The sequence below is a fragment of the Mesoplodon densirostris genome, chromosome 20 (genome assembly GCF_025265405.1).
Source record: "Mesoplodon densirostris isolate mMesDen1 chromosome 20, mMesDen1 primary haplotype, whole genome shotgun sequence".
NCBI classification, from domain to species: Eukaryota; Metazoa; Chordata; class Mammalia; order Artiodactyla; family Ziphiidae; genus Mesoplodon; species Mesoplodon densirostris.
In genome coordinates, this window is record NC_082680.1 from 30,334,609 (window position 1) to 30,356,996 (window position 22,388).

At 34.2% G+C, this 22,388-nt stretch overlaps 1 protein-coding gene across 6 annotated transcripts in view; it reads left to right on the plus strand.

The window, feature by feature from the left end:
• The window catches only part of ADAM32 (ADAM metallopeptidase domain 32), a 196,240-nt gene that overhangs the window by 116,943 nt on the left and 56,909 nt on the right, over positions 1 to 22,388 (plus strand). For all 6 annotated transcript variants that reach the window (XR_009530789.1, XR_009530788.1, XR_009530790.1 and 3 more), the window contains 2 exons: positions 4,711 to 4,803; positions 6,431 to 6,629. Coding sequence is in view for 3 of the 6 variants with exons in the window: in XM_060085926.1 (XP_059941909.1) it covers positions 4,711 to 4,803; positions 6,431 to 6,629 (292 nt within the window). In the remaining 3 variants the exon portion in view is untranslated. The remainder of the gene's footprint in view (positions 1 to 4,710; positions 4,804 to 6,430; positions 6,630 to 22,388) is intronic.

A 22,388-nucleotide genomic window follows, 5' to 3' on the forward strand; every position in this document is an offset into this window, starting at 1 on the left:
CCCGGTTTTTAGTCAGGTTGTTTATTACTTTGTTATTGAGTTGTATAAGCTCTTTATGTATTTTGGATATTAAGCCCTTATCAGTTATATGATTTGCAAATATATTTTCATTCAGTAAGTTGCTTTTTCATTTTGAGATGGTTTTCTTTTCTGTGAAGAAGAATTTTAGCTTGATATAGTCCCATTTGTTTAGTTTGCTTTTGTTTCTCTTGCCTTTGGAGTGGGTTCCACAAAAACCTTACTGAGACTGATATCAGTGAGATTATTGCCTATGTTTTCTTCTAGGAATTTTATGGATTCATGTCTTATATTCAAATTAATCCATTTTGTGTTCATTTTTGTGTATGGTGTAAGGTATTGGTCTAGTTTCTTTCTTTTGCATGTGACTGTACAGTTTTCCCAACACCAGTTGTTGAAGAGACTCTCCTTTCTCTATTGTATATTCTTTGTTCCTTCATTGTAAGTTTATTGTCTGTGTATGTATGGGTTTACTTTTGTGCTCTCAGTTCTGGTCTACTGATCTGTGAATCTGTTTTTGTGCTAGTACTATCCTGTTTTGCTTATTGTGGCTTTGTAGGAAAGAAAACATACCGTTTTGATTACTGTAGCTTTGTAGGAAACAGTCATCCCTTGATATCTACAGGGGATTGGTTCTAGGACCCTTAAGGTATACCAAAATCCATGGATGTTCAAATCCCTTTTATAAAATGGCATATAACCTACCCACATAATCCCATATACCTTAAATCATCTCTAGATTATTTATATTACCTAATACAATGTAAATGATATGTAAGTAGTTGTAAATAAAATGTAAATGCTACATAAATAGTTGCCAGAATGCAGCAAAATTAAGTTTTGCTTTTTGGAACTTTCTGGATTTTTTTCTGTATATTTTCAATCTAAGGTTGGTCAAATGCATGGATTCAGAACCCACAGATATGGAGGACCAGCTGTAATTTGAAATCAAGGAGTGTGATACTTTCAGCTTTGTTCTTCTTTCTCAAGATTGATTTGGCTGTTGGGGATCTTTTGTGCTTTCACACACATATGGTTTTTATTACTATGGCTTTGTAGTGTACTTTGAAATTCAGAAGCATGATACCTCCAGTTTTGGTTTTTTTTTTTTTTCTTTTTCTTCTCAGAATCACTATTTGGAGTCTTGAGTTTCCACACAAATTTTAGGATTGTTTTCTCTATTACTGTGAGAAATACCTTTGGTATTTTTATGGGGATTATGTTGACTCTGTAGATGGCTTTGGGTACTATAGCCATTTTAACAATATTAATTCTTTCAATCTATGAACATGGGGTATCTTTCCATTTCTTCATGTCTTCTTTGATTTCCTTCAGCAAAGTTTTGTGGTTTTCATTATGCAGATCTTTCACTTTCTTGGTTAAAATTATTCCTAAATATTTTATTGTTTTTCATGCTATTGTGAATGGGATGGTTTTTTAAAAATTTATTTGTCAGATGCTTCATTATTAATGTAAAGGAATGTGATTGATTTCTGTATGTTGATTTTGTATCTTGCCACTTTACTGAAATCATTGATTAATTCAAACAGTTTTTTGACTGGTTCTTTGAGATTTTCTGTATGTAGGATCATATCATCAGCAAATAACCACAGTTTTACTTCTTCTCTTTTTATTTGGATGACTTTAATTTTTTTTTGTCTTGACCAATTGCTCTAGCTAGGTCTTCCAGTACTAAACTGAATAGGCATATTGAGAGAGGGCGTTATTGCCGTGTTCTTGATCTTAGGGGAAATGCTTTCAATTTCTCTCCATTAAGTATAATCTTAGTTAGCTGAGAATTTTCAATGAAGAATTAGTGTTGAATATTGCCAAATATTTCTGTGTCTATTGAACTGATCATATGAATTTTCTGTTTTTATTCTATTGTTAATATGATACATTTCATTCATTGATTTTTGAGTGCTAACCCAGCCATCATGCAGTCCTGAGATTAGCCTCACTTGGGTTATTTAATATATATAAATTTGTATGTATATATGTAAATTTAAAATTTGCCAATGTTTTGTTCAGGATTATGGCACTTATTTTAACAAGGGAATTGTCTGTAGTTTTATCTTTTCTTGCAATCTTTTCTTCTGGTTTTGGTGTCAGGGTAATTCTGGACTCATAAAATGAGTTGGAACGTGCTCCCTTACCCCTACTTTCTGAAAGAATTTGTTTAATATTGGTATTATTCCTATTTATTTATTGTGGAAGAGCACTTAAGAGGAGATTTACCCCCGTAAATCTAAGCCCCTAGTAGTTTTATAGTTTGGATTTTAGTTTTAGGCTTATGACCCATTTGAGTTATTATTTTTGTGTGTGTGTGTGTGTGTGTGTGTGTGTGAGAAAGGTGTAGGGTCAGTGTCTAGCGTCATTATTTTCCTTGTGAATGCCCAAGTTGTTCCAACACCACTTATTGATAATTCTCCATTGAGTTACATTTACTCCATTAACAAAGATTTTGTTATCTCTGTGTAGGTCTATTTCTGGGGTCTCCATTTTGTCCTAAACTCTTTGTCTATTCTTTTGTGCATACTACACTGCCACTATTATAGTTTTTATTAAGTTTTGAAGCTGGTACTTTTGGTCCTTCAATTTTCCTCCTCCTCTTTCTCCTTCTCTTCCTCTTCTGCCTCTTCTTGTTCTTCTTCCTTCTCTTCCTCAGCATTAGGTTGTCTACTCTGAGTCTTTTGCCTTTCCATATAAACTTTAGAATCACTTTGACTATGTCCACAAAATAATTGCTGGATTTTTTATTGTAATTGCACTGAATCTCTACTTCAAGTTGTGAAGAACTGACATTTCAACAATATTTAGTCTTCCTATCCATGAACATGGACTATCTCTCCATTTATTTATACCTTCTTTGATTTTCTTCATCCAGTTTTGTAGTTTTTTTCATATCGATCCTGTAAAATTTTGTTAGGACTATTCCCAAGTACTTCATTGTTTTGGTGCTAATGCAAATGGTACTGTGTTTTTTATTTCAAATTTTTATTTTTCATTGTTGGTGTAAAGGAAAACAATTTCCAGCAACCTTGCTATAATTGTTTTTTAGTCACAGGAGGCTTTTATTTTTATTGTTCTTTGGCTAATTATTTGGTATTTTCTTTACATAGGCAGTCATGTAATCTATGGACAAAAATAGTTTTTGTTTCTTTCCCACCTGTATATTTTCACTTCATTTTCTAGTCTTATTGCATTAGCTAGGACTTCCAGTAAGATGCTGAAGGGAGTGGTGAGAGGGGGCATCCTTGCCTTGTTTCTTTTTTAGGCGGAAAGCTTATAGTTTCTCACCATAACTGATATTAGCCACAGATCTTTTTCCAGATGTTACCAAATTGAAGAAGTTCCCTCTATTCCTAGTTTGCTAACATTTTGTATAAGTGAGTTTGGATTTTGTCAAGTGCTTTTTCTACAGCAATTGTTATGGTCACTGATTTTTATTCTTCAGCCTGTCAATATGATGGATTATATTAATGGATGTTTGCATAATAAATCAGCCTTGCATACTTGTGATAAATCCCATTTGGTTGTAGTATATAATTATTTTTACACATTGTTGGATTCAATTTCCTAATTTTTTGTTGAGGAATTTTGCATCTATGTTTATGAGATCTAGTTATTGATTGATTGATCTGTAGATTTATTGATGAGATCTATAGATTTATTGATATGTAATTTTACTTTGTCTGGGCTTTATATTAGGCTAGTACTGACCTCATAGAATGAGTTAGGAAGCATCACATATCAGTGCTGGGAGAGTAATACAGCTGTGATTCCATGTCATAAAGGCAGTAGAAGCTCCATGTTTAATGCTTCTCCTGGATTCTGTCCTCAGTGCTTTTTCTCTTGACTGATTTTAGTTTGTATCCTTTCCATATAATAAACCATAACTGTGAGTATAACAGCTTTCAGTGAGTTCTGTGAGTTCTTCCAGTAAATTATAAAACCTGAGGGTGGTTTTGGGAATCCACTGAACTTGAGATTGGTGAAAGAAATGAGGACAGTCTTGGGAACTGTTCTCTCTAACTTCGCAGTGGGTCTAAACTCTACCCACCCTTTTTCCCCCTAGCTTTACTGAGGTATGATTAACAAATAAAAATTGTATATATTTAAGGTGTACAGGTATACAATGTGATGTTTTCGCATATGTACACAGTGTGAGATGATTCCTGCATCAAACCAGTTAACATATACATCATCTCACACAGTTATCATTTTTTTGGCTTGGTGAAAATACTTCTTCTTCTTCTTAGCAAATTTCAAGTATGCAATACAGTATTGTTAACTATAGTCATCAAGCTGTACATTAGATCCTGAGAAATAACTCATCTCATAAATGAAAGTTTGTACCCTTTTATCAGTGTCTCCCCTTTCCTCTCACCTTTCAGGCACTGGTAACTACCATTCTACACTCTGTTCTATTATTCAGTTTCTTTAAAAAGTTGTTTTGCCCAGTTTTCTAGTTGAATAAGAATTAGTAAGGTACCAGTTACTCTGTTGTGACCTGAAGTAAAAGTGGCACCTTAGTATTGTAATTGTTTAGAGATGCAAAAATCTATAAATGTTGACAGCATGCATATTTTTACCCTGCAAATAAAAAAATAAGCCCTGTAGCACAGCTCCTGACAAAGTTTATATTACTTCCATGATGTATTTTTACTTGTGCCTTCCACTGATTTATAGCAATGTGGACCTGATAGCTGTTGTAATCCTCAAACTTGTGTGCTGAAACCAAATACACAATGTGATAGAGGATCATGCTGCAACAACTGTCAAGTAAGATTTTAGTTTATTACTATCTTCTAAGTATATAATTAATTATGTCTTGGATATTTTAGAATACATAGACACTTATCTGTAAGTCAAAATAAATGACCTTTCATGTAAAGAAAAAAATACTAAATTCAGGATGATGTTTCTGATTTTATGAATTATAGTTGGATGTTGAGGCCTCCTTACAATGCCATTATTCTCCCTAATGATGCTATTGTTTTTAAGCCTTGACTGAGAGCTATTACAGAATTTTTTGGTACAGAAGATCACCATTAAAAGGGACTGTTTTCATTTGTTTTATCCTATATATATATATATATATATATATATATATATATATATATATATATATATATATGTATGTATATACATTTTTTTTTTTTTTTGTGGTATGTGGGCCTCTCACTGTTGTGGCCTCTCCTGTTGCGGAGCACAGGCTCTGGACACGTAGGCCCAGTGGCCATGGCTCACGGGCCTAGCCGCTCCGTGGCATGTGGGATCTTTCCGGACCGGGGCACGAACCTGTGTCCCCTGCATCGGCAGGCAGACTCTCAACCACTGCGCCACCAGGGAAGTCCCCAATATTTATATTTTTGTGAATAAAAATTATGTTTTAGGTTGTGATGGGTATCTGTAAGTATGTAACTGAAAGATACAGCAATTTTCCATAAATGCATAAATAATGAAACTCACTAGTTGTAACACTTTCCAAATGCTACATGTTATCACAAAATTTAAACTATGAATTTGTTATACAAAGATCATTTGACTTAAATGTCACATTTTAGCTTATATGGTGAGGATGTTGATTCCTGTCCCCTGTTTAACTTTTCAGCTCTTCCAACATATATGTGACAGATTCGTCACATGAGAATCCCTCTATTGAACAATCTGCCACTGTTCTGTGTTCTTCACTATCCTTTGACTGATGCAGTTTTATGTTATTTTTCTCCTAGAATCTTATCATGGTTAATTCTTACCTCCATAATCTTTTTAGTGTAAACTGGAAGTCATCAATTAAGAAGTATGAGATAAATGCCCAGTTAAGATTCTTTATGTAAAATTTCAGAATAGTATACATGAAAGTGTTGATTAACCATAGAATAATTCAGAAGAAAAATTACAATTGGATTCCTTCTCTTTTAAGACTTCAGTAGTTGACCTGCCTCTTTTAATCGCTCTTTGGTTTCCCACTGTTCATTCTCAGTTATTTAGGTTTCACATTTTCATAGAATTACAGATATTCCGTACTTAAAAACTATGGTTTGAATAAGTATTTTTTATTTGGAAATTATCTAAATTTCATAATTTTTGCCCCAAAGGAATAATTATCCCAAGCTAAAAACTACTTTTCCTCCCTTCTACCAAAGGACAAACAAAACTTGGGCTCTCATTATATCATATTTGTGTTATCCTTTTCCATGTACATATGTCTGATCTCCTGTTTTGGTTGATAACATTCAATTTTTTTCAATATGATTATCATAATGCTTTATAACAAGAAGATAGAGACACTAATGAATAAGTACATCATCAAACTATGAACAGAATTAGAGCAATTTTAAAATAAATATTGATGAACACAACCTTATATATAATGCTTTAATTTTTATGTTTTAATTTCTATTAGTTTATGCAAGCAGGTGCTGTATGTAGGCCCGTTGCACATCCTGAATGTGATGTTTCTGAGGTTTGTAATGGAAGCTCAGGAAGCTGTCCGGCTGATATAACTATACACAATGGACACAAATGTAAAGGAGGAAAAGCTTTTTGTTTTGATGGAGGCTGCCAAGATCTTGATGCACGTTGTGAGAGCATATATGGAAAAGGTAATTGTATTGTAACATCTATGTAGTTGGTGCTCAGTATTTTTATTAACATTACCAAGACAATGGCCAATTATATATATTTAAATTCTTTATTCTGTTTAACTCTCTATTTTTATTTTTTTGAGCTTATTAAGGTATAAATGAGAAAAATATGTTTAAGGTGTACAACGTAATGTTTTGATATACATATACATTGTGAAATAATTTCCACAGTCATCTACTTAACATGTTCATTGCATATATATACCCAGGAATAGGCTTACTGGATCATAAGGTAGTGCATTTAAATTTTTGAGAAGGCTGTCTACTGTTTTCCGTAATGGCTGTACCAATTTTCATTCCCACCAACAGTATATAAAAGTTTCCTTTTCTCCACATCCTTGTTAATACTTATTATCTTTTTCTTTTTGATAACAGCTATCCTGAAAGCTGTGAGTTGTGGTTTTGATTTTCATTTCCCTGATGATTAGTGATGTTGAGCTCCTTTTCACATATCTGGTGGTCATTTGTATGTCTTTTATTTCAAGAAATGTCCATTTAGGTCCTGTGCTATTTTTAGATCTCATTATTTGTCTTTTTTATTGAGCTGTATGAGTAACATATATTTTGGAGATTAATCCCTTACCAGATATATGGTTTACTAATATTTTCTCCCATTCTGTAGGTTTCATTTTTGCTTTGTTGATTGTTTCCTTTGCTGAGAAGTTTTTTAGTTTTATGCAGTCCCACTTATCTATTGTTCAAATTAGTGTCCAAGAGCTTTCTCCTTATGTTTTCTTCTAGTAGATTTATAGTTTCAGGTAAGTTTAAGTCTCCGCAACCACCCACTTTATTGAGATACAATTGGCATATAACATTTTGTAAGTTTTAGTTGTACAACGTATTGATTTGGTACTTTTATATATTTCAGAATCATTACCTCCATAGTGTTAGCTAAACTTCCGTTATGTCACATAATTACCATTTCTTTTTCATGGTGAGAACATTTAAGATCTACTCTCTTAACAACTTCCAAGTATATAATATGGTATTATTAAGTATAAACGTCATGCTGTGCATTAGATTCCAAGAACTTATTCATCTTATAACTGGGAGTTTGTAACCTTTGATGAACATCTCCCCATTCTTTCCGCCTTGCAGCCTGTGCTAACTATTGCTGTACTCTTTGTTTCTCTGAGTTCAATTAGATTCCACATATAAGTGATATCATACTGTCTTTCTCCGTCTGACTTATTTCACTTAGCATAATGCCTACAAGCTTTATCCATGTTGTTGCAAATGGGAGGATTTCCTTCTTTCTCATGACTGAGTAATATTCATATCTCATATTTTCTTTGCCCATTCATCCTATCAGGAAGGGGAAAGTTTCCCATCCCTCTTACCTTCTCTGGTTCTTTCACCTGGTCAGATAATTAAAATGACATAAGACGGCTTAACTGGAGAAATAAAATTTTAATTCATACGTATGAGAACTCCACATACATGAGAGGGTCAGAGATCCCACATACATAAGAGGTTCAGAGTCAGAAAGGTAAAATAAGTCGTATATGATGTCCTGAGGTAAGGAATGGGATAGGGGCCTGGGGCTTTCAAGGACAGCAGGGTCATTCACAGGACAATAAGAAGAGCAGATGTTTGGTAATTAGATATTTGCCCTGTCATATAGATAGGGCCAGTTAGATAGATTTTTTTTTTATAAAATACAATCAAATTTTTAAAAAATTATTTTTAAAAATTAATTAATTAATTTTTGGCTGCATTGGGTCTTCATTGCTGCATGAGTGGGCCTTCTCTAGTTGTGGAGAGCTGGGGCTACTCTTCGTTGTGGTGCATGGGCTTCTCATTGCAGTGGCTTCTCTTGTTGCAGAGCATGGGCTCTAGGTGCACGGACTTCAGTAGTTGTGGCTCGCATGCTCTAGAGCACAGGCTCAGTAATTGTGGCGCATGGGCTTAGTTGCTCCGCGGCATGTGGGATCTTCCTGGACCAGGGATCGAACCTGTGTCCCCTGCATTGGCAGGCGGATTCTTAACCACTGCGCCACCAGGGAAGCCGTGAGATAGAACTTATCTCTGATAATAACTCTTTTTCTGGGAAAAATCCCTAATTTAAATTATTCTAGGTAGCTAAGGGAAGGGTAGTAGTTTCTCTTGAGCCTGCAGGGTCTCAATTGCCTTTAGTTCAAAATAATCCACATGCCAAAGTGGTACATCATGGGGAGGCTTGTTCTGAACCCCTACAATCCAGCAGAGTTTTAGGTTGTTTCCGTATCTTGCCTATTGTGAATAATGCTGCAGTGAACATGGGTGTACAGATATCTCTTTGAGATCCTGTTTTCATTTCCTTTGGATATAAAGTGGACTGAAAGTGGAATTGCAGGATTTTAGGCTAGTTCTATTTTTAACTTTCTGAGTAATTTCGATACTGTTATTCATAGTGGCTGCACCAATTTACATTCCCACCAACAGTCCACAAATGTTCTATTTCCCCCATATCCTCACCAACATTTGTTATCTCTTGACTTTTTGATGAAAGCCATTCTAACAGGTGTGAGGTAATATCACATTCTGGTTTTGACTTGCATTTCCCTAATGATTAGTGATGTTGAACACCTTGTCATGTACCTTTGTCCATTTGTATATCCTCTTTGAAAATAGTCTATTCAGTTACTTTGCCCATTTTACAATACGATTTTTTTTGGTATTGACTTCCACTTCTTTATATATTTTGGAGATGGTTTTAATCAGATATATAATTTAAGAATATTTTCTCCCATTCCATAGGTCACCTTTTCATATTTTTGATTGTTTCTTTTGCTGTGCAAAAGCTTCTTAGCTTGGTGAAGACCCACTTTTTATTTTTTTGCCTTTATTGCTAGTGCTCTTGGTGTCATATCCAAAAAGTCGTTACCAGGACCAGTGTTAAGGGGATTTTCCCGTGTCTTCTTCTGGGTGTTTTATGGTTTCTGATTTACATCTAAATCTTTATGAGTTCATTTTTTTTGAGTTGTGTAAGTTAGGGGTCCGATTTCATTCTTTTGCATGTGGCTGTCCAGTTTCCCCAAAACTATTTATTGAAGAGATTCTCCTTTCCCCATTGAGTATTCTTGGCTCCCTTGTCAAATATTAGTTTGTCATATATGTGGGGGTTTGTTTCTGGGCTCTCAATCTTGTTCTATTGTCTATGTGTCTCTTCTTATGCCAGTACCATACTGTTTTAATTACTATAGCTTTGTTATATAATTGTAATAAGGAAGGATGTACCTCTAGCTTTGTTCTTTCTCAAGATTGCTTTGGCTATTCTGGGTCCCTTGTGGTTCCATACAAATTTTCAAATTGTTGTTTTATATTTCTATGAAAAATACCTTTGGAATTTTTGTTAGGGATTGCCAACATGGCATTAGGTGATATGGACATTTTAATGATATTAATTCTTTTGATCCATGAACACAGAATATCTTTGCTTTTGTTTTTGTCTTCTCAGAGTTCTTTCATGAAAGTCTTGTAGTTTTCAGGCTATACATCTCTTACTTCGTTAAATTTATTCCAAAATATCGTATTGATTTTGATGCTATTGGGAATGCTATTTAAAAATTTTTTCAGTTCTTTGTTGTTAGTGTACAGAAATTCAACTGATTTCCATATGTTGATTTTCTGTCCTGCAACTTCACTGAATTTGTTGATTAGTTCTGACAGCTTTTTGGTGGAACATTCAGGATTTTTTCTATATGACATTATATTGTCGGTAAACAAAGACAATTTTACTTCTTCTTTTCCAATTTGGATGCCTTTTATTTCTTTTTCTTCCCTAACTACTCTTGCTACAAATTCCAGTACTAGTTGAATAGGAGTGGTGAGAATGAGCACCCTTAGGTTGTTCCCAGTGTTAGAGGAAAAGCTTTTAACTTTTTACCATTGAGTATGATGTTGGCTGTGGGCTTATTATATATGGCCTTTATTGTGTTAATGTCTGTTTCTTCTAAACTTAATTTGTTGATCATTTCTGTCATGAAAGGACGTTGTATTTTGTCAAATGCCTTTTCTGCATCTATTGAGAGGATCATATGATTTTTTTATCTTTCATTCTATTAATGTGATATATCACATTTATTGATATGCATATATTGAGCCATCCTTGCATTTAGGGGTAAATGCTGTTTTACCCCATGATGTTTGATCCTTTTTATGTTCTGTTGAATTTGGTTTGTCAATATTTTGTTGAGAATTTTTGTATCTGTGTTCATCAGGGATATCGTTCTGTAGTTTTCTTGTATGTTCTTATGTGGCTTTGGTATCTAGATAAAGCTGGCCTTGTAGGATGGTATTGGAAGTGTTCCATTTTCTTCAGTTTTTTGGAAGAGTTTGAGAAGGATTGACATTAATTCTTTAAATGTTTGGTATAGTTCACCAGGAAAATCATCTGACTTGGGCTTTTTTGTATTGAGAGGTTTTTGATTACTGATTCATTCTCCTTACTACTAATTAGTCTGTTCTGATTTTCTATTTCTCCAAGATTTTGTCTTGGTCAGTTGTATGTTTTGGGGATTTTATCCATTTTTTTCTAGGTTATCTAATTTGTTGGTGTATAATTGTTCATAGTAGTCTATAACAATCCTTTGTGTTTTTTTAATGTATACATTTCCATATATTGGTAAGTTCACCAACTGTTATTAATTTCCGGTTTCATACCATTGTTTTTGGAAAAGATATTTTCTATGACTTCAATCTTCTTAAATTTACTAAGGCTTGTTTTATGTTGTATCATAAGATTTACCCTAGAGAATGTTCCATGTGTGCTTGAGAAGAATGTGTATTAAGCTGTGGTTGAGTGGAATATTCTGTATGTCTGTTAGGTTTTTGTTTATGGTTACCATGAGACTTACAAAACATCTTATATATGTAACAGTTTATTTTATGCTGTTAATAATTTAACTTTGATCACAAGCAAAACTGTACTCCTTTTCTCACCTCCTTTTATGTTTTTTATGTCACAATTTACATGTTTTTGCAGTCTGTATTCATTAAGAAATTATTGTAGGTATTGCTATTTTTAACACTTCTGTCCTTTAACCTTATACTAGAGTTATATATACTATAGTTAATATGCCACCATATCACAGTTTTAGAGTATTATGAAGTTGACCATATTGTTGGCCTTTAGCACTGTGTTGTATAGTTTTGTTTTCATGTTACTAATTAGCTCCTTTCATTTCAGCCTGATGAACTCCTTTCAGCATTTCTTGTAAGGCAGGTTTAGTGGTGATCAATTCCCTTAGGTTTTATGTGTTAGAGAAAGTCTTTATCTTACCATAATTTCTGAGGGACAACTTTGCTGGGTAAAGTGTTCTTGGTTGGCAGTTTCTTTCTTCCAGAACTTCGAATATATCATCCTGTTCTTTGCTGACCTGCAAGGTCTCTGCTGAGAAATCTGCTAATAGCCTATGGGTGTTCTCTTTTATGAGACAAAATTTTTCTCCTGCTGCTTAAAAATTCTCTTTGTCTTTGATTTTTGATAGTTTTGTTATAGTGTGCCTTGGAGAAGCTCATTTTGGGATGAAATTTTGGGGCACTCTATGAACTTCATGAACTTGAATATACAAGTCTCTCCACAGATTTGAGATGTTCTCAGCCATTATTTCCTTTTCATAAATTGAGGTATAGTTAATTTACAATATTGTGTTAGTTTCAAGTGCACAGCAAAGTGATTCAGTGATACATACATATTCTTTTTCAGATTCTTTTCCATTATAGGTTATTACAAGGTATTGAATATAGTTCCCTGTGCTATACAGTAGATTCTTGTCGTTTACCTGTTTTACTTATAGTAGTGTATATTTGTTAATCCCCAATTCCTACTTCATCACCCCCTGCTCACTATTCCCTTTGGTAACCATAAGTTTGTTTTCTATGTCTTTGAGTCTATTTCTTTTTGTAAATAAGTTCATTTGTATCCTTTTTTTAGATTCCACATATAAGTGATATCATGTGATATTTGTCTTTGTCTGATTTATTTCACTTAATATGATAATCTCTAGGTCCACCCATGTTGCTGCCAATAGCACTATTTCATTTTTATATGGCTGAGGAATATTCCATTGTGTGTGTGTGTGTGTGTGTGTGTGTATGTCACATCTTCTTTATCTATTCATCTGTTGATGGACATTTAGGGGTTGCTTCCATGTCTTGGCTATTATAAATACTGCTGCTATGAACATTAGGGTGCATATGAACATTAGGATGCATTTTGAATTATGTTTTTCTCCAGATATATGCCCGGGGTGGGATTGCAGGATCATATGGTCACTCTATTTTTACTTTTGTATGGAGCCTCCATACTGTTCTCTGTAGTGGCTGCACCAATTTACATTCCTACCAAGAGTGTAGGAGGGTTCTCTTTTCTCCACACCTTCTCCAGCATTTATTATTTGAAGACTTTTTAATGTTGGCCATTCTGACTGGTGTGAGGTGATATCCCATTGTACTTTTGATTTGCATTTCTCTAATATTTAGCGATGTTAAGCAGCCTTTCATGTGGCTGTTGGCCATCTGTATGTCTTCTTTGGAGAAGTGTCTATTTAGGACTTCTGCCCATTTTTTAATTGAGTTGTTTTCTTTTTTAATATTAAGGTGTATGAGCTGTTTGTGTATTTTGGAAATTAAGCCCTTGTCTGTGGCATCATTTGCAAACATTTTCTCCCATTATGTTAGTTGTCTTTTCGTTTTGTTTATGGTTTCCTTTGCTGTGCAAAAGCTTTTAAGTTTAATTAGGTCCCATTTGTTTATTTTTGTTTTTATTTCCATTACTCTAGGAGATGGATCTGAAAAGACATTGCTTTGATTTATGTCAAAGAGTGTTGCACCTATGTTTTCCTCTAGGAGTTTTATAGTATCTGGTCTTACATTTAGGTATTTAATCCATTTTGAGTATATTTTTGTATATGGTGTTAGAGAATGTTCTAATTTTATTCTTTTACATGTAGCTGTCAAGTTTTTCAATAAGCACCACTTATTGAAGAGACTGTGTTTTCTCTTGCCTCCTTTGTTGTAGATTAATTGACCATAGATGTGTGAGTTTATTTCTGAGCTCTCTATGATGTTCCAGTGATCTATATTTCTGTTTTTGTGCCAGTACCATACTATTTTGATTACTGTAGTTCTGTAGTATAGTCTGAAGCCAGGGAGCTGGATTCCTCCATCTGCGTTCTTTCTCAAGATTGTTGAGGCTGTTCTGGGTCTTTTCTGTTTCCATACAAATTAAAAAAATTTTTTTTCTAGTTCTTTGAAAAATGCCATTGGTATTTTGATAGGGATTGCATTGAATCTGTAGATTGCCTTAGGGAGAATGGTCATTTTAACAGTATTGATTCTTCCAATCAAAGAACATGGTATATCATTCCATCTGTTTGTGTCATCTTCAATTTCTTTCATCAGCATCTTATAGTTTTCTGAGTAGAGGTCTTTTGCCTCCTTAGGTAGGTTTATTCCTAGGTTCTTTTTTTTTTCTTTTTGATGTGATGGGAAATGGGATTGATTTCTTAATTTCTCTTTCTGATAGTTTGTTGTTAGTATATATAAATGCAACAGATTTCTGTATATTAATTTTGTATCCAGCAACTTTACCAAATTCATTGATGAACTCTAGGAGTTTGTTGGTAGTCTCTTTAGGATTTTCTATGTGTCATATGTCATCTGCAAACAGTGACAGTTTTACTTCTTTTCCAATTTGGATTCCTTTTATTTCTTTTTCTTGTCTGATTGCTGTGGCTAAGACTTCCAAAACTATGTTGAATATAAGTGGTGAGAGTGGGCATCCTTGTCTTATTTCTGATCTTAGATGGAATGCTTTCAGCTTTTCACTGTTGAGTATGATGTTAGCTATGTGTTTGTCACACGTGGCCTTTATTATGTTGAGGTGTGTTCCATCTGTGCCCACTTTCTGAAGAGTTTTTTTTATCATAAATTGATGTTCAGTTTTATTAAAAGCTTTTTCTACATCTATTGAGATGATCATATGGTTTTTATTTTTCAACTTGTTAATGTAGTGTATCACATTGATTGAATTGCGGATATTGAAAAATCCTTGCATCCCTGGGCTAAATCCCACTTGATCATGGTGTGTGATCCTTTTAATGCATTTTTGGAGTCAGTTTACTAGTATTTTGTTAAGGATTTTTACATCTATGTTTGTCTTGGCAGATGATCAATAATTATTGCTTGATTATTAATCTGTCTTCATTTTTAGATGGTTCTTGTTCTTACATCTACTAGATATCTCATTACTAAATTCCATCAATAATCAGTGCCTATTTTTGCTCAGTGCTTCCAAGCTAACTTCTGAATTTTATGTCCATTGCTGTAATTCCAGCACATAGATTAATACCTGGCACAATATAGTTGATCAATAATTGAATAAATGAACAGTGAAAGGATCTTTTACCACAGTAGTTTGCTTTTGCAAGCAGCTCATTTGTCTGTCTCTAAAGTGAGGATTTGAATGTTGTATTAGTTAACAATCTTTTTTCCACATTAATAGACTGCCTGAAGAAAAGGGATTAAATATTAGGGATTTATTTTGCATGTGTATTAAAAAAAGACAAGAGATGCTTTTAGAATTTGATCATTGACTTCCATCATTGCCAAGTTTCTGGAATTGATGACTTCCCCATCATTCTCTTGACTTTCCCCTTTGTGTTGACCTGGTAGTTTCTTTGTTCAAAGATAGGGAAAGGGGGCTTATATAGTTCTACTTATCTCTTTTACAAGAAAGAACAATCTTTTCCAGAAGTCCTTAGCATAATTTCCCTCAGGACCACTTGCCATGATTGGGCCACATGCCCAGGATCTGGCTGCAAAGGAGGTTTAGAAAGGTAATATCTGCCATTTTTCAGTCTTTATGATGGGAGCTGGTTTTTTATAGCAAGAAGTAGAGTGTAAGAATATTTTAGATCAAGACATGAGTTATGAACAATATTTATTGTAAAACAAACAAAAAAAATATAGTGCAAGCATGATGGTAAAGGGAATCTGATTCTCAAACTTTGTGTCAAGGAGTCATTATAGAATTGTGGAGAGTGTGGCAACCTGGAGAAAGTATATCATATTTAAGGAAGGCAGATGAATCTCAGTTCTCCCCAAATTATGAAACCTGAGCTTCCCATCATGAAAACAATGCTATGTGAAATACGAAGATGTGCAAAGCATCAAAGAGGAAGATCTAAGTAAGTTGTATGAGCAGGTGGCTAAAAGTCCTAAGCCATCTGCTAATCCTTTCTCAATGCATTTCTATGGCTTTATGGGAAGTTTACTATAACTAGTTGCTGGAGGAAGAAAAAATTAAGGCCTGGTGCAGATGAGTCTCCTCAGTATTTGACACCATTTGGAAGTGGATTACGTCTGCATAATTATAACCTCTCTCAGAGGTGTTTTTGAAAAATGATGTAGGAAAATTCTCTTATTGTGTAGAATTCTAGCAGTGTATGTGGTTTTCTACTTTGTCCGAAAGCGAGAAATTCAGAGGCAGTATTGATATTTGACAGTGACTAATCATGTGCAATTAATTAGGACTTGAAAAAATAATATTAAAAAGTTGATGACAAGAAGTTCTGGAGAAGATGTATATGGTTGTGCCTGTCAGGTAGAGCATGGAATGTGAAGATATTTGTGTTGCATGTAAAGTTCAACACAGGGCATGCCACATAGAGGAGGCTATGTATAATCAGATAAATAACATTATCTGTCCTGTGAATGCTAGCATTTTTCCCCAGGTACCCTAGTACTTTCATAACGAATCCATGTACAAAGAGTTTATGGCTGCAGGGATGGAGACAATGTGTGGGTTCTTTCCCTCAGCAAGATGATCTGATTACTTTTGTTGCTTGGTTAACAACCATGGGCTAAGTCAACAGCAATGGGCCAAAATTCAGCTTCTGGTATAGCACGATGCTGTGACAGACTGGCCAGCCACTGTGCCAACTTGATGACATTAGATCTCTCCCAACATATAAAGGGCAGCAATTTCCTCTCATTGGAATAGAGACATAATATGGATATGGATTTACCTTTCAGATATCATATTTCTACTAGCAGCATTAACCATGATCTTTAAAAAATTGGGATATAATTATATAAAGTGAACTTCATAGATCTGAAGTGTATATTTTGATGTAATCCTCACTTCAATTAAAGAGTAGAAAATTTTCATCAGTTCAGTAAGTTCCTTTCTATCTCTTTTCAGTCAGTTCCTTTAAGGCAATAACGGTTATCTTTCCTATTATCATGTTAATTTTACATGTTCTTGAACTTCATATAAATGAAGTATTTCATCATATGAGTATTCTACAGATAGTTTTTACATTCTCATATTTATGGACATTTGGATTGTTTCTAGTTTTTTTTTCTATTATGAATAGAGGTGTTATGAGTCTTCATATGTAAGTCTTTTTGTAAATATATGTTTTTGTTTCTCCTGAGTAAAGATTTTGGAGTGGAACTGCTGTCTTAAGAGTAGCTGTATGCTTAATTTTATGAGAAACCTGCTCACTGTTTTCTAAACTCATTATACTACTTCTCATCTCTATCAGCAACATGAGAACTTCAGTTGCTCCATGTTCTTGGTGACATTTGATGTTGTGAGTCTTTTTAATTTTAGTCATTGTATTGGTTGTAAAATGGTAGTTGATTCTGGCTTTAATTTGCATTTCTGTCATGATTGATATCAAAGATGTTGAGCACATTATTTGGTGCTTATTGACTACATATATGATATATGGAATATATATATTTTCCGTTTGTAGTGTTCGTTCACATCTTTGCCCATTTTTAATTTGGTTTTTGCCTTTTTATTATTTATATGTGTAATTTATACATTCTATATTCAAATGCATTTTAAGATCTAAGTATTGTATTTTTTTCCCAATATGCAGTTTCCCAGGTACATTTTTAATGTGATTTTTGGTAAGAAAACTTTAATTTTGAAGAAGTTTAGTTCATAAAATTTTTTCTATAGTTTTTCTAAGAAGTATTTGCCTACTTGAAAGTCATCCACATATTTTCCTGTTTTTCTCTGAGGTTTTGATTTAATTTTTATTTATTTATTTAAACTTTTCAAAAATTTTTATTAGAGTGTAGTTGATTTACAGCATTCTGTTAGTTTCACATGTACCACAGAGTGACTCTGTTATATGTATATGTATATCTACTCTTTTTAAGATTCTTTTCCCATATGTGCTATTACAGAGTATGGAGTAGAGTTCCTTGTGCTATTCAGTAGGTCCTTATTAGTTATCTACTTTATATATAGTCATGTGTATATGTCTATCTCAATCTTCCAGTTTATCCCTCCCCTGCCCCTTACCCCCTGGAAACCATAAGTTTATTTTCTACATCTGTAACTCTATTGCTGTTTTGTAGATAAATTCACTTGTAACCTCTTCTTAGATTCCATATATAAGTGATATCATATGACATTTGTCTTTCTGTGTCTGACCCACTTCACTCAGTATGACAATCTCTAGGTCCATCTTTGTTGCTAGAAATGACATTATTTTGTTCTCTTTTATGGCTGAGTAATATTCCGTTGTATATATGTACCACATCTTCTTTATCCATTCCTCTGTTGATGGACGTTTAAGTTGCTTCCATGTCCTTGCTATTGTGAATAGTATGCTGCAGTGAACATTGGGGTGCATGTATCTTTTTGAATTATGGTTTTCTCCAGATATATGCCCAGGACTAGTATTGCTGGATCATATGGTAGCTCTATTTTCAGTTTTTTAAGGAACCTCCATACTGTTCTCCATAGTGGCTGTACCAGTTTTCACTCCCACCCAACAGTGTAGGAGGGTTCCCTTTTCTCCAAACCCTCTCCAGCACTTATTGTTTGTAGATTTTTTATGATGGCCATTTTGACCTGTGTGTGGTGATACCTCATTGTAGTTTTGATTTGTATATCTATAATAATTACTGATATTGAGCACCTTTTCATATGCTTTTTAACCATCTGTATGTCTTCTTTGGAGAAATGTCTATTTAGATCTTCCACCCATTTTTTGATAGGGTTTTTTTTTTTCTGATATTGAGCTGCCTGAGCTGTTTGTATATTTTAGAGATTAATCCCTTGTTGGTGGCTGCATTTGCAAATATTTTCTCCCATTCTGAGGGTTGTCTTTTACTTTTGTTTACCATTTCCTTTGCTGTGCAAAAGCTTTTAAGTTTAATTAGGTCCCATTTGTTTATTTTTGTTTTTATTTCCATTACTCTAGGAGGTGGATTGAAAAAGATCTTGCTGCGATTTATGTCAGAGAGTGTTCTCCTTATGTTTTTCTCAAAAGTTTTATAGTATCCAGCCTTACATTTAGGTCTTTAATCCATTTTGAGTTTATTTTTGTGTATGGTGTTCGGGTGTGTTCTAATTTCATTCTTTTACATGTAGCTGTCCAGCTTTCCCAGCACCACTTATTGAAGAGACTGTCTTTTCTCCATTGTATATTCTTGCCTCGTTTGTTATAGATTAGGTGAGCATAAGTGTGTGGATTTATTTCTGGACTTTCTATCCTGTTCTATTGATCTATATATCTGTTCTTGTACCAGTACCACACTGTTTTGATGACTGTAGCTTTGTAGTATAGTCTGAAGTCAGGGAGCCTGATTCTTCCAGCTTTGTTTTTCCTTCTCAAGATTGCTTTGGCCATTCAGGGTCTTTCCTGTTTCCATACAAATTGTAAAATGTTTTGTTCTAATTCTGTGAAAAATGCCATCGGCAATTTGATAGGGATTGCACTGAACCTGTAGCTTGCTTTGGGTAGTATAGTCATTTTCACAATATTGATTCTTCCAATCCAAGAACATGGTATATCTCTCCATCTGTTTGTGTCATCTTCTATTTCTTTCATCAGTATCTTATAGTTTTTGGAGTACAGGTCTCTTGCCTCCTTAGGTAGGTTTATACCTAGGCAATTTGTTCTTTTTGATTCAATAGTAAATGTGATTGTTTCCTTGATTTCTCTTTCTGATCTTTCATTGTTAGTGTATAGGTGTGCAACAGATTTCTTTATATTACTTTTGTATCCTGCAACTTTACCTAATTCATTGATGAGCTCTAGTAGTTTTCTGGTAACATCTTTAGGGTTTTCTATGTATACTATCATGTCACCTGCAAACAGTGACAGTTTTACTTCTTTTCCAAGTTGTGTTCCTTTTATTTCTTTTTCTTCTCTGATTGCTGTGGCTAGGACTTCCAAAACTATGTGGAATAAAAGTGGCGAGAGTGGACATCCTTGACTTGTTCCTGATCTTAGAGGAAGTGCTTTCTGCTTTTCACCATGGAGAATGATGTTTGCTGTGGGTTTGTCATATATGGTCTTTATTATGTTGAGGTAGGTCCCCTCTCTCCCCACATTCTGGAGAGTTTTTTTTTTTTATCATAAATCACTGTTGAATTTTGTCAAAAGTTCTTTCTGCATCTATTGAGATGATCGTATGGTTTTTATTCTTCAATTTGTTGATGTGCTGTATCACACTGATTGATTTGCGGATATTGAAAAATCCTTTCATCCCTAGGGTAAATTCCACTTGATCATGGTGTATGATCCTTTTAATGTGTTGTTGGATTCTGTTTGCTAGTATTTTGTTGAGGATTTTTGTGTCTATGTTCATCAGTGATATGGGTCTGTAATTTTCTTTTTTTGTGATATCTTTGTCTGGTTTTCGTATCAGGATGATAGTGGCCTCATACAATGAGCTTGGCAGTGTTCCTTCCTATGCAATTTTTTGGAAGAGTTTCAGAATGGTAGGTGTTAACTCTTCTCTAAATGTTTGATAGAATTTGCCTGTGAAGTCATCTGGTCCTTGCCTTTTTTTTGTCAGAAGATTTTTTTTTTCCAACAAAAGGTTTCACATATTTATTACTGAGCTACACAGTGAGCAGTGGTGAGGAAAGATCAAGAAAAGAGGAGAGAGCCATTCCATTTTTCCCATCAAACACAGGCAGCTGTTCCAGACACTAGTGATGTTCTGATACGTTAAGACGCAATTGACCTTGATCACATAAGTATGTGACACTTCACGTGAGGTTCCTTATAGACCCAGCTTAGTTCTTCTCCAGTGTCTTCTCTTGGAGTTGTATCTGATTTTATTACCAGTTTTTATTCGAATCCATTGGGGAATGGGACAATTCTGCTTTTGTTTTTGGCCAGGAATCACTTGATCCTGAAAGTCTTGTGAGAAGACATGGCGAGGAGCAAATTCAATCACACATAGGATGGCAGACAAGAGAAAAGAGGAGGAAGTGAGTGGAAGGACGTGAAGTGAGTGGAAGGACGTATTTAGAAGGCCTGTTGGAAGATTTTTAATCACAGTTTCAATTTCAGTACTTGTGGTTAGTCTGTTCATATTTTTTATTTCTTCCTGGTTCAGTCTTGGAAGGTTGTATCTTTCTAAGAATTTGTCCATTTCTTCTAGGTTGTCTATTTTATTGGGGTATGGTTAGTTGCTTGTAGTAGTCTCTTATGATCCTTTGTATTCTGTGGTGTCCATTATGACTTCTCCTTTTCCATTTTTAATTTTATTGACTTGAGTCCTCTCCGCATTTTCTTTATGAGTCTGGCTAAAGGCTTATCAATTTTGCTTATCTTTTCAAAGAACCAGCTTTCAGTTTCATTGGTCTTTGCTATTGGTTTTTTTGGTCTCTATTTCATTTATTTCTGCTCTGATCTTTATGATTTCTTTCCTTCTACTAACTTTGGGTTTTGTTTGTTCTTCTTTCTCTAGTTGCTTTAGGTGTAAGTTTAGGTTGTTTATTTGAGATTTTTCTTGTTTCTTGAGGTGAGATTGTATTGCTGTAAACTTCCTTCTTAGAACTGCTTTTGCTGCATCCATAGGTTTTGGATGGTCGTGTTTTTGTTGTCTCTAGGTATTTTTAGATTTCCTCTTTGATTTCTTCAGTGGTCCATCGATTGCTTAGTAACATTGTTTAGCCTCCATGTGTTTGTGGTTTTTATAGTTTCTTTTCCTGTATTTAATCTCTAATCTCATAGCATTGTGGTCAGGAAGCATACTTGATATGACTTCAATATTCTTAAATTTACCAAGGCTTGATTGGTGACTCAAGATCTGATCTATTCTGGAGAATGTTCCGTGTGCACTTGAGAAGAAAGTGTATACTGCTGCTTTCAGATGGAATGTCCTGTAAATATCACTTAACCTCTCTGATCTAATGTTTCATTTAAGGCTTGTGTTTTCTTATTAATATATTGTCTGGATGATCTGTCCTTTGGTGTAAGTGCAATGTTAAAGTCCCCCATAATTATTGTGTTACTGTCGAATTTCCCTTTTATGGCTTAACATTTGCCTTATATATTGAGGTGCATCTGTATTTACAACTGTTACATCCTCTTCAGTTGATACCTTGATCATTATGTAGTGTCCTTCCTTGTCTCTTGTAACAGTCTTTATTTTAAAGTCTATTTTGTCTGATATGAGTACTACTACTCCAGCTTTCTTTTTATTTCCATTTGCCCCTCACTTTCAGTCTGTGTGTGTCTCTAGGTCTGAAATGGCTCTCTGGTAGACAGCGTATATATGGGTCTTGTTTTTGTATTTATTCAGCCAGTCTGTGTCTTTTGGTTGTAGCATTTAATTCATTTACATTTAAGGTAATTATCAATATGTATGTTTTTATTGCCATTTTCTTAATTGTGTTTGTTTTTGTAGGTCTTTTTTCTTCCCTTCCTCTTTTGTTCTCTTCTCTTGTGTTCCCACTTAGAG